This window comes from Gallinula chloropus (assembly GCF_964237585.1).
Source record: "Gallinula chloropus genome assembly, chromosome: 23".
In the NCBI taxonomy this organism is placed as follows: Eukaryota; Metazoa; Chordata; class Aves; order Gruiformes; family Rallidae; genus Gallinula; species Gallinula chloropus.
The window spans coordinates 1,250,476-1,266,577 of NC_140108.1; the positions used below are offsets into that span (position 1 = coordinate 1,250,476).

Sequence of the window (16,102 nt, forward strand, 5' to 3'; positions counted from 1 at the left end):
CACCCTCCTGCTTCCTTGAGGATACTTTCTTGTACTTTCCCTTCTTTTACTCTGTCATTCTTTGTTCTCCTTTTTCTAAAGAAATACAGAACTCAATGTATTCCCTTTCTTGGCTTCAGTCACAGGTGCAGCTGTTTCTTTATGTATCAAAAAGTGAGTTAAGGAGCAAAGACTTGAAATTACAGAAGGATTAAAAATGAAAGACAATTTATTAGATATGAAAAAGTTTAGAAACCTTTAAAAATCCATTTTATAGACCACAGTTAAAATAGTTCCAACTATAGTTCCACACAGTTGAAATTTACAGTATGAATAGTCAAACATATGGAAGGCAATTCCCAAGACACCTTTATCTCCCATTTCACACAAGGCTGAACAATTTAAATTAGATTCAAACTCTCTTTCAGGTGAATAAAAATAGATATATTAACTATAACTATCTTTTCCAACAAACTCAAGCAGCGGTATGGCTATAGAAGGAGCCTCTTTCTTCTTTTTTTTTTATATGGTATTTTTAACACTGTGTTATGTAAAGGGAGAAATACACTGATTTCTAGGGTATTTGTCACTGGGGTAGTCTTCAGAACAGACTTGAATATTTCTCAGCTCAGTATGCTAGCAAACATCTCCTTATGTTTGAATAGCTTTTGGCACTTTAAGGGCTTCTCTGGTGTGTTCTAGTGTTTTCCTCAGGGATATGGTGGTTTTAAGGGTTGGAGCTGAGGTTTTCTTGTCTGGGTCTGGATTTTTTTTTGCTAACCTACTGTTCTCTCTTAGTCTTACTGACATACAGCATGCTGATGTTTTATCCTGAACATTGGTAGCAGCCCAGAAAGTGGCTTTTTATTTATCAACTGCTATGGATAGGAATAAGAATCACAGCATATGGGACAAATCCTTCCTGAAGGAAGGATTATGGTCTTCTGGGTGTCACCTGCTATGGGGACATCTTTGGGGCAGCAGCAGTAAAACTTCAGGAGAGAACCCAGGCAATACTAATCCAAAAATTTTGAGCTTTGTTTTTTCCTTTGTGGGAATGTAAGCTGCTTGTTATACACTACAGAAAGCTGCAGCAGGGACACTTCTGATTTCATTCCTCTGGTTTGAAAGAAATGTGTTGGTTTTGTGGTTAGGGCCCCTCTTGGAAGGGGTTGCTCAGCAGTGCTTACTCTAGCTACAGAAGGAAAGGCTACGAGGAGGCTTTCTTCTTGCAGTCCCTGCCTAGTTGGTTAATACAAAGGTCACAATGCTGGTGGGAACACACCAGTAGGCTTTTGGAAGGTGCTGTAAGTGCATCCTGTTCTAAGCTATTCTAACACAGAATTTTTCCCTTTGGAAAGAGCCCTAAGAGGAAGAGATAAGTATGAGCCCTGATAACTCTGGTGGCTGTGGCTGGTGCTTAGTGTGCCTTAGTGCTTGTGTGTGTGTGTACATAGCCAGTATGGAGCTGTTGTATGTGTTAGGTGAAATGAACAATTACTTGGCTGATTTTGAGCTGTCTGTTGCCCACCTTCTGTGCAGTGGCATCGTGTAGCTGTACTAGCAATTGGTTCCCTTTATGGTTTGAAGTCCTCTGGCCGGATCTTCATCTCAACTCTCTTCAGGGAATAGGTTGATCCATGCCATCCATACCAAGTGATGCCATCCATGTTCTTGGTGTGTTCTCCTTTGCGGTAGTAAACCCCGTTCAGATTGGAGTCTGTGCAGCAGTTGTACCAATATCCACCTTTTCAGAAAACAATTTAAAAGATTCTTGGTGAGCTACTTACTCAAAACAGCTATGTTTTGTATTGATGAGAAGAATTGCTGCTCTTTCTGGAGGAGAGTAACCAGAATGCATCACTGAATCCTCAGATCCTATGGCCCTAATAGTTGGGATTGCAGGCAAATTCAAAACTTCAGATACTAAATACAGAAAGGCTTTACAGTTTTGTGGTCAGATTAGCCCAGATGTTTTTCATTTAATTGCTCTGTTCCTCTTAGAAACATGTCAAGGAAATACTCTGACGCTGAGAATTAGCACAGGAAATGAGTGAATATTGTTAGCTTGGGCATCTTAAGGTATTTAAAAGGTTTCTGGACTCTGCAAGTAAGCTGCATGATGTTATTGAGACTGCTATCAACAATTTTATTTCCATGTCATGTGGAGGCACAGTGGGGAAATTAAAAATAAAGGGCAAGGCACAGTGAAGACAATTATCTTTGTGACAGACCTCATAGAAAGATAATAAATTAAATGAAGAGAGTAACCTCATTAGAAGCTTTTAATAGAGTAGAAATAAAGGATAGAATTCAGGTTGAACCTCGAGGTGTGTGTTGGATGATAATATTGGAGAATAATTACAGGTCACTAATAATAGAAGTTGAAACCTCAGGAAAAAATACAAGAAAAAATAAACCCCTCCTAGATCTGTGGGGATAACTTTGTGTCACCAATTGCATGGACACCTGCAATAGTCCAGCAGGCTGGTGATGTGTGTGATGGGCTGGATAACAGTCTGTGTAGGTGAGAGCACACATGAAATCACTTGCAGAGCACTGATGTCTGTAACACACAGTCTGGCTCTGTGTAAGGCAGCTCAAGCTGCCAGATTTCCCACATACCCTAACAGTGTATTCCAGAATTAGTCACCTCTCCCTTGATTTGCCATCCAGATGCTACTTACTAGTTACTTGCAAAGACAGAATTTGGGTTCTCTACGACTCGCCCCGCAGCTCTCAGGACAGGGAGATGTTTGCGTGCGCTTTACCTTTACGGAACTGGGCACAGTCATCCACACACTTGTCGTTGTCCTTGTCCTTCGTGCTGAAGGCTGTGTTGTTGTGGTACCTCAGGGAGTCACGCCCTGTGTTGCCAGTGTAGTTCCCCACAAAGAGGCGGTAGCTGTTCAGTTCGTTGCTCAGGGTGAAGTGTTGATACTGCGCGTAGCGTATGTTACCTTCCCAGTCCTGCCACGGAACAGTGAAGAAGAAATAGGTCCTGTTAGAACAGTTCTGAAAGGACTCTGCCATCTGTGGCCCTGCACAGTGTGTGTTGTGCTTTTCTTCTCGGGCAGAGATTGTTCACAAGGTTTTTTTTCTGTCTCAGACTGCACAAACTTGTCTGTTAAGGCAAAGACACTTTCCAGAGCAAAGCCTTGTATTTGCAGTTCTGGTATTAAACAGTGGGTATGGAAGCCTGGTGCATAGCTCTTCCACTCAACATCACTGTCTCACCATGTGCTGCCTCAAGTAGGATTTCCCCCCTCTGAAACAAGCACCTTTTAGATATAAAGCCTTTCAGCTCACTTCTTCCATTATACATAGCCCTCCCCTCAAATCTATTGTACCAGCTATCAGCTAGTCTCAAGTACCACCCAAGCCTTTAGTAGACTGTGGAAATTGGATGTGTGATGTGAGGATGTGTGATGCAAGGTGATGAAGGCCAATGACATCCTGGCTTGTATCAAAAATAGTGTGGCCAGTAGGTCTGGGGAGGGGATTGTGCCCCTGTACTGGGCATTGCTGAGGCTGCACCTCGAGTGCTGGGTCCAGTTCTGGGCTCCTCACCATCAGAAGGACATTATGGTCCTGGAGTGAGTCCAGAGAAGGGCAACCAGGCTGGGGAAGGGGCTGGAGGGCAAATCCTCTGAGGAGCAGCTGAGGGAGCTGGGGGTGTTGAGCCTGGAGAAGAGGAGGCTGAGGGGAGCCCTTCTCCCCACCTCCCCTGCCCTGCCAGGAGGGTGCAGAGAGGTGGGCGATGGTCTCTTCAGCCAGGGGACAGGAGATGGGACAAGGGGCAATGGGCTCAAGCTGCCCCAGGGCAGGGTCAGATTAGATATTAGAAAATAATTTTCCACTGAAAGAGTTGTCAGGACCTGGAACAGGCTGCCCAGGGAGGGGCTGAGTCACCTTCCCTGGGTGTGCTTAAAAAAAGACGAGATGAGGTGCTCAGGGATGTGGTTTAGCTTAGGATGGGAATGGTTGGACTCTATGATCTTCAAAGGTCTTTTCCAACCTTAGGATTCTGTGATGCATCGTTTGTATGCAGGCTGGAAGGAAAGGCTGAAAAGGAAAAGACTTGGAATCTTTAAAACTTTATGGTGCATCTCTCTGAATGTTTCAATCCACAGTGGTCAGCAGTTAGATCTGTCTGCAGTGGGTTCTGCAGGATTCCCTGGAGCCCTGAAGACCAATCTGTGTGCAGACAGAAGGTTGTCCTACTGACTCTGCATGATGGAAAACATAATTCTGTCTTGTCCTTGACTGTCTCACTAGGTCTGTCCTACTTCCTCCTCCTGTAATTAAAGCATGCAAATTCTTTGTGCCTTAGAGATAGCAGATGGTGTGATGTGTGCTACTAGAGAATCAAAAAAAGCCCCTTTTCCTGCTGAAATTGAGTTTATTAATTACCTCCAACTCCACCCGCAGCACGGTGGGGCGCCTGGAGAGCCGGTAGATGTTTTCATTTCCCAGCCAGAAATCCCCCCGAATATTGCCAAATCCTTCCCTGTACTGTTTCCAGTCCCTATTGAAAGATATCAAGCCAACTTTACGCCTCTGGATGATAGTCCAGCCCCCTCCATCTGTCTCCATGTCACAGAACACCTAGAATAGGGAAAAAAGGCAGTATTTATTTGTCAGTATAAGCTAGGAAGGTGCAGTTCCCTTCATGCAGGGCATTGTGCCAGGCTTCACAACTTGAGGAAATACTTATTTTGTTTTAAAGCTATAAAAATGTGGGTTAAATTAACACTTTTCCTGTTTCCCTCTTTAAATGCACACTCTCTCCTCCCTTGCAGTTTGCCTGTGTAAAGTGCAGGGTATCATAACTCAGTGGGCTCTCTTTGTATCTAGCAGAGGGGAATATTTCTTGCCTATATTTGAAGAAGATGTGTATTAGATGTTGTGTGCTTACCTCCAGATCTGGACTCCCCAAAAATTCATCAGGAGGGAGCTTGTAAACACCAGAGATTCGGTAGTTCCTCTGATAAAGTGATGAGCAGTCATAAACAGCATCTACTTGAACCAGAAAAAGAAAGTGAGAATCTGAACACCAAGAACTCCCTTGTAAGTGTGGTTTCAATAGAGCTGAGTTCATAATACAAGGAGAAATTAAGCAAAGACAACTTCTCACAAGCCTAAGGTCTTCCTGAAATAGTTTAGTTTTCCCCAGTGCAGGCACTGGGAAAGGGGGTTGTAGCTGTGGGACTTTGCTTTGCTTTTGGTTGGTTGGGTTTTGAACCTCCCCTATCCAAACAGAGAACTCTCTCTTTACATTGCTCCTGTGTGTGTCTGTACTGGCAAGTAGGAAGGTCTCAATTTGCTGTACCCCTCCCAAATAATTAAGGCTTATCTAATAGAACTTTTAGGCCTGCTGCACTTTCTGCACAAATGCCTGTGAGAGAGGTGGTGGCTTTTAGCTGTGGTCAGTCTGCCAGCCTCTGCAAGCCTCCTTTCCTCTTGCTGCCAGAGCTGACTTGAAGATGGCAAAAATCCTTCTTTGGAGGAAGAGAAACTAGCTGAAGCAAGGCTTTATCCATTCTCATGGCTTCCAATTTGGTACAGAGTCAATGCCTCTTACCTGGGGAGGTGAGACATGTCTGGTTTAAATGCAGAAGAACCTGGCCCAGAAGGTATGTTGTTGTATTTTTTTCTGAACCTTTACTACAGGTCTAAAGAGATGTAGTATGGTAAAGTTGCTGTTTAAGACCTACTGTTAACAGTGGTGTGTCAAACTCTTTGTAGGAAGAATTTTGTGAATAGATTTAGAAAGGCTTCCTTTGCATTTAAAAAACAACCCCAAAATCACCAACAAATCTAAGTTAAGTCTTTTGGAAAACACAGTCATCCCAGAGCCTCCCTCTTTGAAGGAATTTTTAAGCTTGTTGCTGTGAATTTCATGTTAAAAGTTGGTAAAAATGAGGCTTTCTTCTCAAAGTGGCTTTACAGGTAGCTGACCTGCAAAACACACCTGCATTCCATGTTTAGTACAGGCCTGTGCAATCGCTCTGTGCAGTCAAATTTTCCCTCAGGGAAAAGAGGATTTTGAACAATTTACCTGAGTTCTGACTGAGCTTATATCACAGTCTGCATCCTGTGTTACCTACAACCCTGCATTTTTGAGAATTACCATTCAAATAAGGATCAGAGTTTTGCTCTGGTTTGGAGATAGTCATAAAGATACAATTACACATCTCCAGTAATGCCTGGAGAGCATTTATAATTGTTTTACCAACTTCTAGTCCCCTGTCAGCACTTCATAGCACTCAGAGGGTGACTGCCAGAACAGCTGATGAAGCCAGCTCCCTTTTTCTCCCCTTGGATGGGTACTGGAGAGCTCAGAAAGTGAAATGTTCAACCAAGTTCCTCACTGTACAAACACAGTACCTGTTCTAAGGGAGTGAAAAAGCTGAACAGACACACAGATAGGAAAACACAGCTGGCTCTCTGGACTTCTGACAGATCCACTCATACCAGCTTTCTCAGGATCACTTGAAGCACTTTAAGCAGAAGTATTCAGAGTATCCCACTTGCTAAACCCCTTAGTGGGACGTGCTAGCATTAAGAACTAGTCACTAGTTCATTATGTGCATTAAGAGGCGTATCTGGGAGCTTGGTGACTCCCTCCTTACCAGCTGAAGTCTGTGTGACTGTCTGAGCTGCCTGGAGCTGCATGATGTCTATCTGGTTGTTCATCTCGGAGTACTTGCTCTCAGCATCGATGAGGCGGGACTCCATCTGCTTGGTGCTCCCCTCCAGCTCCATCACCTGCATCACCACGTTCACCCAGTCACCTTCCTGCTTCTTGCTCAGCTCCTGCAGCATTCTGCTCAGGTTGGCAACTTGCAGCTTGAGCTCCTTGATCTCCTCACAGCAGCCTGTCACCTTGGGCTGTGCGTTCCCATTGATCGTTCTCCTCTTCGGGGGCTTCTGCAGCAGCACGGGGTAGATGGCCACTGACACAGTGACAATGCAGAGCCATGCCAGCTGAGCACTGGATCTCACTGGCATTTTTTCCTTCCAGCAACAGAAATCCAGCTGCCTGTGGCCAGTCTGAATGCAGCTGGGGTAGGTATGAAACTTTCTGCAAGTGCTACAGCAGGCTGGTACCTAGCTTTCTTCCAGTAAAGTCAGTCTCTGAAGGTGGAGCCTGAAGAAGTAGCTTGCCCTTTTTTTTTTAAGCTCCTCCAGACCCCTCCTGTCAGTGTCTGTGCACTTTGGAAATCTGTCTCAAAGCATCTTATATACTGTTTTTCTGTTTACCTCCACCCCCCTGAAGCTATGAAGAGCTTTCTGGCCACTCCCAGTTCATCTGTTCATATCAGGTGTTACGGGGTGAAACCAGAACAGGTTTCAGCCAAGAAAGGTTAAGGAGAGCAGGAGAGACCTCCCTCAGTTCTGGTTTGAAGGGGTGTGGGAGAGGGCTAAGAAATGAGGAGAGCTTCCAGCAATTATTGCCTGTTGGATTGCAGCCCTCTTGGTGACTAGTTCTGGCACTTCAGTAACATAAAAGCCTGCAGGGTCCAGAATGTGAAGAGGCTGTCCAAACAGAGTTTATAAAAGTTCAAGGGAGGTAACTAACTCCCTAGCAGGTAGCCTTAGCTGCAACCAATCCTGCTAATATATCCCCCAGAAGTTGGAGGGGGTAACTCTGTGGTATTTCCTAATTTAGCTTCAGTTCTAATCCTTGTCACTCTGGACACTGGTGTCCCTGTGCTATTTGTTTTGTAGAATTCAGTGCTGCTCTCCTTGGAGATGGGATATCTGAGGCTGGAGTGGCAAGAAGCCTACAGAATAGGAAAGTTAAAACCCAGACCACTGTTTTACTTGTAGTGGACAAGCAAAAGGGTGTTGGGTAATGCTGAAAGGCAGTCTACTTAAAATTGGTAAGAGATGGGTTTTTACAGGCAATGTGATCTAACTCAGCTATTACAGAGGCCAGTTTATTAGCAGGATTTTGAGACGAATGTCTGTGGGTGATTAAAATGTCCACAGTTACATAAAGTGTTGATTTAAGAGTAAATCTTCAATCTTTAGACACTCAGAAAGCAGGTCAGGTATCAGCTAACCTAAGCTAGCAACTTCCAACCCCTCCTTTCTATCTTTTAACAGTACAAAAGTTGATTACACCTGTTTGATCCCAAAGTGGCCTGGTGTTTGCTAAAAGGTCTGCAACTTTTCTTCTAGATCCTTAGGGAAAAGTTGTTTCTCCACAGGCCAGCTGCTCTGTGAGCAGGCAGTGGGGGTTCTTGCCTCTTCCCACTGGCAGGTCAAGGATGCTAATAAAGGGGGGAAATGCCACAAAAGCTTCTTGGTGTCCAAGAAAACAAAAGAAGGCTCATCTTGCCCCTTTTGCAAGGAAAACCAGGACAAGCCCAACTGACCCATGTTGTCCCAGCTGGATTTCTTTTGCTGTCCCAAAGTGGCTGCAGGATTTCAGCCTAAGAAGGAGAGATAAGAAAAGCCTTTCTGTTCTGTCATCCACTGTTAGAGAACTGGGAGGCAGTTTCCTGTTGATGTAGCTGCTTCTTCCTTAGCTTTGTTACACTCCTTGCTAGATGCATTATCACCACCTACAACTACCTGCCAGGAGGGTGCAGAGAGGTGGGCGATGGTCTCTTCAGCCAGGGGACAGGAGATGGGACAAGGGGCAATGGGCTCAAGCTGCCCCAGGGCAGGGTCAGAGCAGATGGGAGGGAAAAGTTCTTCCCTGAAAGAGCTGTGGAGCTGTGGCACAGGCTGACCAGGGAGGGGCTGAGTCACCTTCCCTGGATGTGTTTAAAAAAGGGTAGATGAGGTGCTCAGGGATATGGTTTAGCTTAGGATGGGAATGGTTGGACTGGATGATCTTTAAAGGTCTCTTCCAGCCTTGTGTGTGATTCTCTCTCTACCTCTGGTTTGCACCAGTGCTGGCTACTAGGATTTTTCTGAGAGACTCCACAGAGTGTGAAGGTTTAGGATGATGCACTGCAGGGATGGAACATGAACACAGATGTTTCATAAACCTAGTTTTCTTAGAGGAAAAAGAGGGGATCTTTTGGAGGAGGTCAGAATTGGAGATCTCCAAACAGGCAGTGTTTGCCTTGAGTGTCATTGTGGGTGACTTGCCTGTGTGCTGTGCTTCAAGCAGACACCACTGTGGTCTGTAGCCAGCTGGTGAGGCTGCTGTGTGGTACCAGTGACCTGAGATACTGCCAGAGATCTACAAGTACAGCTTGATCCAAGTCCTGTGGGTACCTCCATGGCAGACCATGGGCTTCAGTCACATTCTTGTCATGGACATTCCAGAAACCTTCCATAGCAAAACTGCTTTATGTACTTCAGACCAGAAAGTGCCACTGCACACAGATGAAAGCCTGACCTTTTTGTTCTGCCTCTAATCCTGTCTGAGCCCTCTTCCAGCTGCAGCTTCTGTCATTCCCAGGGGAAAATTCTTCTCAGGCTTCCTGTGATGAGAAACATGTTTTTGTCAAAGTTGGAACAAAGAATAGGACAAGCCAGACTCTGGTCTCTGCCCACAAAAAATCCACCCTGCTAGCACCCCCATCCACACCCTGAGGGGCACATGTGGGTGAGGGGAGCCACTGGTAGGTCCATGCATTCCCTCTTGATACAAACTTTCGAAGGATCCAGGATTCAGCCAAACTCTCCCTTGCCCGCAGATGTTACGACACAGTGCAGAACAGCCTCCAAATCCCCCCTCTAAACTGGAGTGTTTAATTGGAAATGAGACAGCCAGGGCTTTAGTTTGGCTTCAGCCTCCCATTTGTGTCCCTTTACACAAGCCCTCTTTCTTTTGCATGCTTTAGTTTACCTGTTTCCAAACAGAACCAACAGGTTTTTGTCTGGAGGGGGGAGGCAACAGACACGTTACACAGGGCTGGAAAAGAGCTCAAATCTTCCTGTCCCTCACTACTCTTGAGGAAGCATAACCCTAATGGAATTTGACTTCTTTATGAGTATTTGAAAGATTAATCTTTCCCTGTTCCCTGGAGAACTGAGTGTAGTCACTTAGGCAGCAGGAGCTACTGATGCTACTTGTTGCCAGATTAGATCAGCAGTGTTTTCCTGCAGTCTGTAGGAAACTGGTTCCACAGTTACATACTGGTGTGCATAAAAGGATCTGGAATCGAAGCTGTGTTGAGGAAATAGGCATCGTTTGGGGCATAGTTAGGAAGAAACTAGTTCTGTGATTACTGAGTAGAATCATAGAGAATCCCAGGGGTTGGAAGGGACCTGGAGAGCTCATGGGGTCCAACCCCCTGCCAAAGCAGCTCCCCAGCTCATATTGCACAGGGCGGCGTCCAGACGGGGCTGGAATCTCTCCAGAGATGGAGACTCCACACCCCCTGGGCAGCCTGTCCCAGGGCTCCCTCATCCTCACTGGGGAAAAGTTCTTCCCCAGGTTGTTGTGGAACTTCCTGTGCTCCAACTTGCAGCCATTGCCCCTTGTCCTGTTGAAGTAGGTTCATGTTCTTTTTTTTTATTCCTTTTCCCCAACACTGATAGAGAAGTTCATCATCATCTGAAATCCATCACCCCAGTTTCCCTGCTGTATTTCCACATACATAGATACACATGTGGAAATACCTTGCTACATGGCAGCTAGAAAGATGAGATCCTACCATGAACATGAGGCAAATCCTTTTTGATCACAGTAATGATGTAGGTTTGAATTGTTTGAGATAATTGAGTCTAAACATGGGTACAGCTAATATGTACACATTTATGTTACTTGATGTTACCAAATTCAAAGGCATTAGTATTACTTGGTTAGAACTAGATAGCCCTCATCCCTGAGGGCCAGATTAAATCAGAGGTGGGTTTAGATGACAGCTTTCTTGGGAAGCTGTTCTGGCAGGTGTATGTGAAGCTGAGACATAGGAAAAACTCAGCACCCTGTGGCTATTTATTTGGTAACCAGTCATTGCAAAACCCTTAATATGCATCCAGCAAATGCTTTGAATCTGGCATTCCTGGTGCTCACTGAGATAGCAAAGGCTCTCCTCAACTCTGTGGTGGCAGGTCAAGGGAGTCCACACATGGACAGAGTGCTGGGAAATACTGCTTTCCCTTCCCAGGAAGTGAGAAACTGTTCACCTCTGGCTTGGGAAAGGGTCCTAATATTCACTCTGCTGTAACTTTACAGTAAGGACTAAATACCTAATACACTCAAAGGGAATTGTTGCCTACTGCACGTGATTATCACAGAGGCTGCCCATTTCCCCCTGTGTCCCACACTTTAGATACTGGTAACCATTGATCAGATCCCCTCTCAGGCTGCTTCTCTCCAGGCTGAACAGCCCCAGCTCCCTCAGCCTTTCCTCACAGGGGAGATGCTCCAGGCCCTTCAGCATCCCCATAGCCCCCCTGGATTCTCTCCAGGAGATCCCTGTCTTTTTTATCCCAGGGAGCCCAGAACTGGACACAACACTCCAGGTGGGGCCTGACCTGGGCAAAGCAGAGGGGGAGGATCCCCTCCTGTGACCTGCTGCCCACACTCCTCTTGATGCCCCCAGGATCCCATTGTCTCTCTCAGCCCCAGGGCACACTGCTGGCTCATGGCCAACCTGTCATCTACCAGCACCCCCAGGTCCTTCTCCACAGAGCTCCTCTCCAGCAGGTCACCCCCAGCCTGTACTGACTCCAGCAGTTATTCCTTCCCAGGTGCCAGACTCTACACTTGCTTTTATCAAACCTGATCTGGTTTCTCCCTGCCATAACCCATACACAGACTCTGTCTCTGTCTCACCCTTTTCTGATAAACACCTTCCTGGGCAATTTTTTTTCCTTCTCTGGTGAACTAAGCCTGGGTGATCCTAAACCTCTTCCAGCCTGAGCAGTGGGGCTGGCTCAGAATTTTTAGTGTACCAGTTTTCACTGCATTTCCTTTCAAACCTCATGAATGATTTGATTTGGTTTGCAAGCATTTAGATCAAGGTTGGGAACTTGGCCTGTTGTGATGCTTGTGAGGGATGTGTTGTGCCCATGCTGCAGAGCTGAAGGGGCTCCTGCTCCAGTTTGTGATCCATTAGTCATCCTAAGTATGCATTGAGAAGAGCTCTCTGCTGGTCCTGCCTTCCCAAACATGTTTATTCCCAGCAGGGGAATAATTCTTGGTGACATGCTGGGAATGCATTGGGGTTTAGAGTTGTTTGGGGGGCAGTTGGTTGTTTTTTCGAGGTTTGTTGAATTAAGGGCTCAGGGATGCCTGAACACAAATAAACTGTAGGATTGGGGAAAGTGGCCAACAAAGCCCTTTCCTTTTGCCAGAGGATTATCTGTTCCCCAAAGTATCTACAAAGTAGCAGCTCCTTCCGCTTCTAATCCCAGAAGGAAGCTCTCAGGGCTCCTTCAGGAGGAAAAATAAAGCTTGACTTAAAACCTGTCACGTGGAGGAGCTTTCTAAACATGGGGAGACTAAATAAATTTAGGCTTTTTAATTGGCTTTTTGTCTAGATGGTTTACACAAGCTGCTTTACTGCAAAAAATTTTGCTACCAAGTTTTGAGATGCTTTCTGGCAGTAGGAAATGTGTGTTCCCTCCTAGAGAGGCTTGGGACTTGCTGAAAAGCCTCTGGTAAAGGAAAGGTTTTCATTTTTATGGGAAGATAGGGGAGGATCCAGACTCTTACTTCTGAGTTCTTGAAAATTTCATGTGTCTTGAGTGACAGAGAATGTTGTTAGAGACCCTCAGAAATAGTGGAAGCTTCCAGGACACTATTAAAGAAAATACTTCTAGTAAATATTTAACAGTTATGCCTGTGGTTTGTGGAGGAGAAAACTCCATCATTTGAGTGCTCTGGCTGCTGAAGACAGTAAAGTTGTTTTTCATTCCCAGTTCATGTCTGGTTTCTGTTTAAAAAGCCTTTAAAATATGCAATAGGAGTATATTTCTCTTAAATAGTGTTGGTTTTTGTGGTTCTAGCTCAGTGTGCTACGTTTTAGTCCTTTGTGCATCTAAGATAATTTTGTTTGATATCTTAATAATCAAGCAGCAGTTTACACAAACTTTCACTACCAATAAAATGCAAAGATTTAAGGTTTTTAGCCAAGATTTTTCTATCAGGGAGTTTGAGCATAATCCCTTTTCTCAATTATTTTATCATTCCATCCCTTCAAACTCTTTTTCCTCAGAAGGCTTGTCACGTTCTAATATCCCACTCATCATGATCAAGTGCTACAGAAAGGTTAGGGTTGGACAGGAGAATTGATACTCTCCTGGCTACAGTACAGGTATTGATTAATAAATGGGGGAGGGGGGAGTTATGAAATTATAATCTTGGATTTAACCCTCTCCTTCTTGCACAGCTTTCACTGCCAGTCTCATTTCCTTACTTAGCTGCCCCTGGCACCTGCTGAAGATTGAGCACTTGGAATATAGAAATTAAAGCTTTTGTTATTGTGGTGGTTTGGGCCTGGCTGGAGGCCAGACACCCACCAAAGTCTCTCTATCGCTCCCCTTTCCAGATGGACAGGGGAGAAAATAGATGTTGAGAGGCTCAGGAGATGGGTCCTGTCCCCACAGACACTGAGAAGAGGCTGCCTATTTCCCCCTGTGGCCCACACTTCAGCTATTGATAACCATTGATCAGATCCCCTCTCAGTCTCTTTTCTCAAGGCTGAACAGCCCCAGGTCAAAGCCTTAATACATCACCTGAACCCTACCAAACCTTTACCTGAAAGCTTCCAGGAAAGGAGATGAGGTGGTCATCTTTTATCACCTGCTGATGAGCCTTTGAGTAAAGTAGGTGGCAGTGGTGGCTTTTTTCTACCTTCTAACCAAAAATGAACAATGAGTATGTTCCACCCTTACTGGATATGGGGCACTATTGGTCTTCACCATAATGTTAAACTACATATTATCCTGGATTAGAAACAACTGCAAGGACAAGGGAACTTTTTTACAGAGAGAGTGGTGAGGGGCTGGAACAGGCTGCCCAGAGAGGGGGTGGGTGCCCCATCCCTGGGGGTGTTCAAGGCCAGGTTGGATGGTACCCTGGGCAACCTTGTGTAGCTCCAGGCCTGGAGGTTGGTGTCCCTGCCTGTGGCAGGGGGTTGGAGCTCTGTGATCCTTGGGGTCCCTTCCAACCCAGACCAGTCTGGGATTCTATGATTCTATGATACCACACAGTAAACAAAGGCTTAAGGAACTATCTGCTGAATTAGCCAGCAGCACTACTTCTATCTTGAAAGATGTTTTCCCACCTTCTCCTTTAATCCAGAAAGATTTTGTAGTTATTTTTTTTGCAGATAGAAGGAGAAATCTCTCACCCTGATTGTAATCCAGTAAACTGCCCTGACTTCCAGCAGCAAGGCTGACTAAAACCCCCTGGTACCTGTGCCTGGCTGGGCTCTTGGCCCCTTGGGGCCTCTTCTGGGTGCCTGGAGCTTTCCTGTAGTGTTTTTCATCTGTTCAGGCTCCAGCAGGATGACTAGAAAACAGCTGTGTACTGCTCTAAGAGCATTAGAGAGGTTAAGGAGATTCTCTCTGAGTGCAGCCTCATCAGATCTGCAGGGAGAGGGGTGATACCTCCACAGCACAAGGTGAGAGGGGAGGGAAGTGAGGAACGCTGTGGTTTCTGAAGGTGTATTTGGAAGGTGTTAACAGGACCCTGCCTGGAAAGGCTTTTCTAAGCAAAGTGTGAGCTTCAGGCTTTCTCCCAGGACTTGTATGCAGAGAGTAGTGGGGCTGTTGAAAACACATTCCAGTCAGCTGTGGTAGTAGTGATTTTTGGGAACTGTCAGGATGCTTCCAACACTCAGAGCACACCGACTCCAGCAGCTGAGAAATAACAGAAATCTGAGGTCTTGCAAAACAAAACACCCTCCAAAACACAGGATCAGAACGAAATCCACATGCAACTGTTTCCCTTACCCTGTAAAACCAAAGAGCAAAAGGATGCAGTGACAACCAAGGCTCATTGCTCTGAAGTCAGTCAGTCGCTGTTCAGCCACGTTAATAAAGCTTCCAGGCTCCAGTCTTGCTTTGGAGGGACTCTTGTACTCTTCCTGACAGTCATACTTCTCCGTGTTGAGGTTCATTTCTGCCACAGCAGTGATATTGTTGCTCTCCTCCACCCCCCTCAGTTTGTATATGCAGTTTTGATGTGGCACATCAGAGTTTGGTGTCTGTGCAGTCTTGATGTGGTACCCAGTCAGTGGCTTCTCCTAGTCCACAAAACTAGCTGTCTTTACACAGGATGGGCTAGATTGTTCAAGTGTGAGCAGCAGGTCCCAGGAGGGGATCCTCTCCCTCTGCTCTGCCCTGCTCAGGCCCCACCTGGAGTGTTGTGTCCAATTCTGGGCTCCCTGGGATAAAAAAGACAGGGATCTCCTGGAGAGAGTCCAGAGGGGCTACGGGGATGCTGAAGGGGCTGGAGCATCTCCCCTGTGAGGAAAGGCTGAGTGAGCTGGGGCTGTTCAGCCTGGAGAAAAGAAGACTAAGGGGGGACCTGATTAATGTTTATCAATATCTGAAGGATGGGATGCAGGGGGAAATGGGCAGCCCCTTTTCAGTGTCTGTGGGGACAGGACAAGGGGCATGGCTGCAGGTTGGAGCACAGGGAGTTCCACAGCACTGTTGGGAAGAACTTTTCCCCAGTGAGGGTGAGGGAGCCCTGGGACAGGCTGCCCAGGGGGTGTGGAGTCTCCATCTCTGTAGAGATTCCAGCCCCGTCTGGACGCCGCCCTGTGCAATATGAGCTGGGGAGCTGCTTTGGCAGGGGGTTGGACCCCATGAGCTCTCCAGGTCCCTTCCAACCCCTGGGATTCTGTGATTCTATGAAGAGTGATTTATGATTAATACTCTCAACCCAATAGTATATCTACTTATCTGTATTCTGTTACATCCAAGTCTTTCTCCTTCCCCTTCTCTTCTTTCACCTCCCTTTGCTTAAACCTAGCCATAGACAGCTCTGAAACATGTAATTCTACTTTGGACAGCCAAGAAAAGTATGAAACAAAGAAAGAGTAATTGAGTGCACCAGGGAGCATCAGCCAAAGAGCAGTGTTAATTGTTGAAGAATAAAAGATAACGGCCAATTTTGTCAGGAAGCGTTGACAAGAAAGATAAGTTGGAAGTAATTAACTGTCTGACACGCTGGAAGTGATGTGTCTGC

General features: G+C 45.9%; 2 protein-coding genes across 2 annotated transcripts in view; one reads left to right on the forward strand and one right to left on the reverse strand.

The window, feature by feature from the left end:
• MTOR (mechanistic target of rapamycin kinase) overlaps positions 1 to 16,102 on the forward strand; it is a 67,420-nt gene that overhangs the window by 13,628 nt on the left and 37,690 nt on the right. The window lies entirely within an intron of this gene.
• Positions 1,557 to 6,993, reverse strand: ANGPTL7 (angiopoietin like 7; the record flags this gene model as incomplete). Its single annotated transcript, XM_084274775.1, has 5 exons — positions 1,557 to 1,726; positions 2,751 to 2,949; positions 4,393 to 4,587; positions 4,898 to 4,998; positions 6,615 to 6,993. The coding sequence occupies 5 exons, from the start codon at positions 6,991 to 6,993 to the stop codon at positions 1,557 to 1,559; spliced, it is 1,044 nt and encodes a 347-aa protein (XP_084130901.1).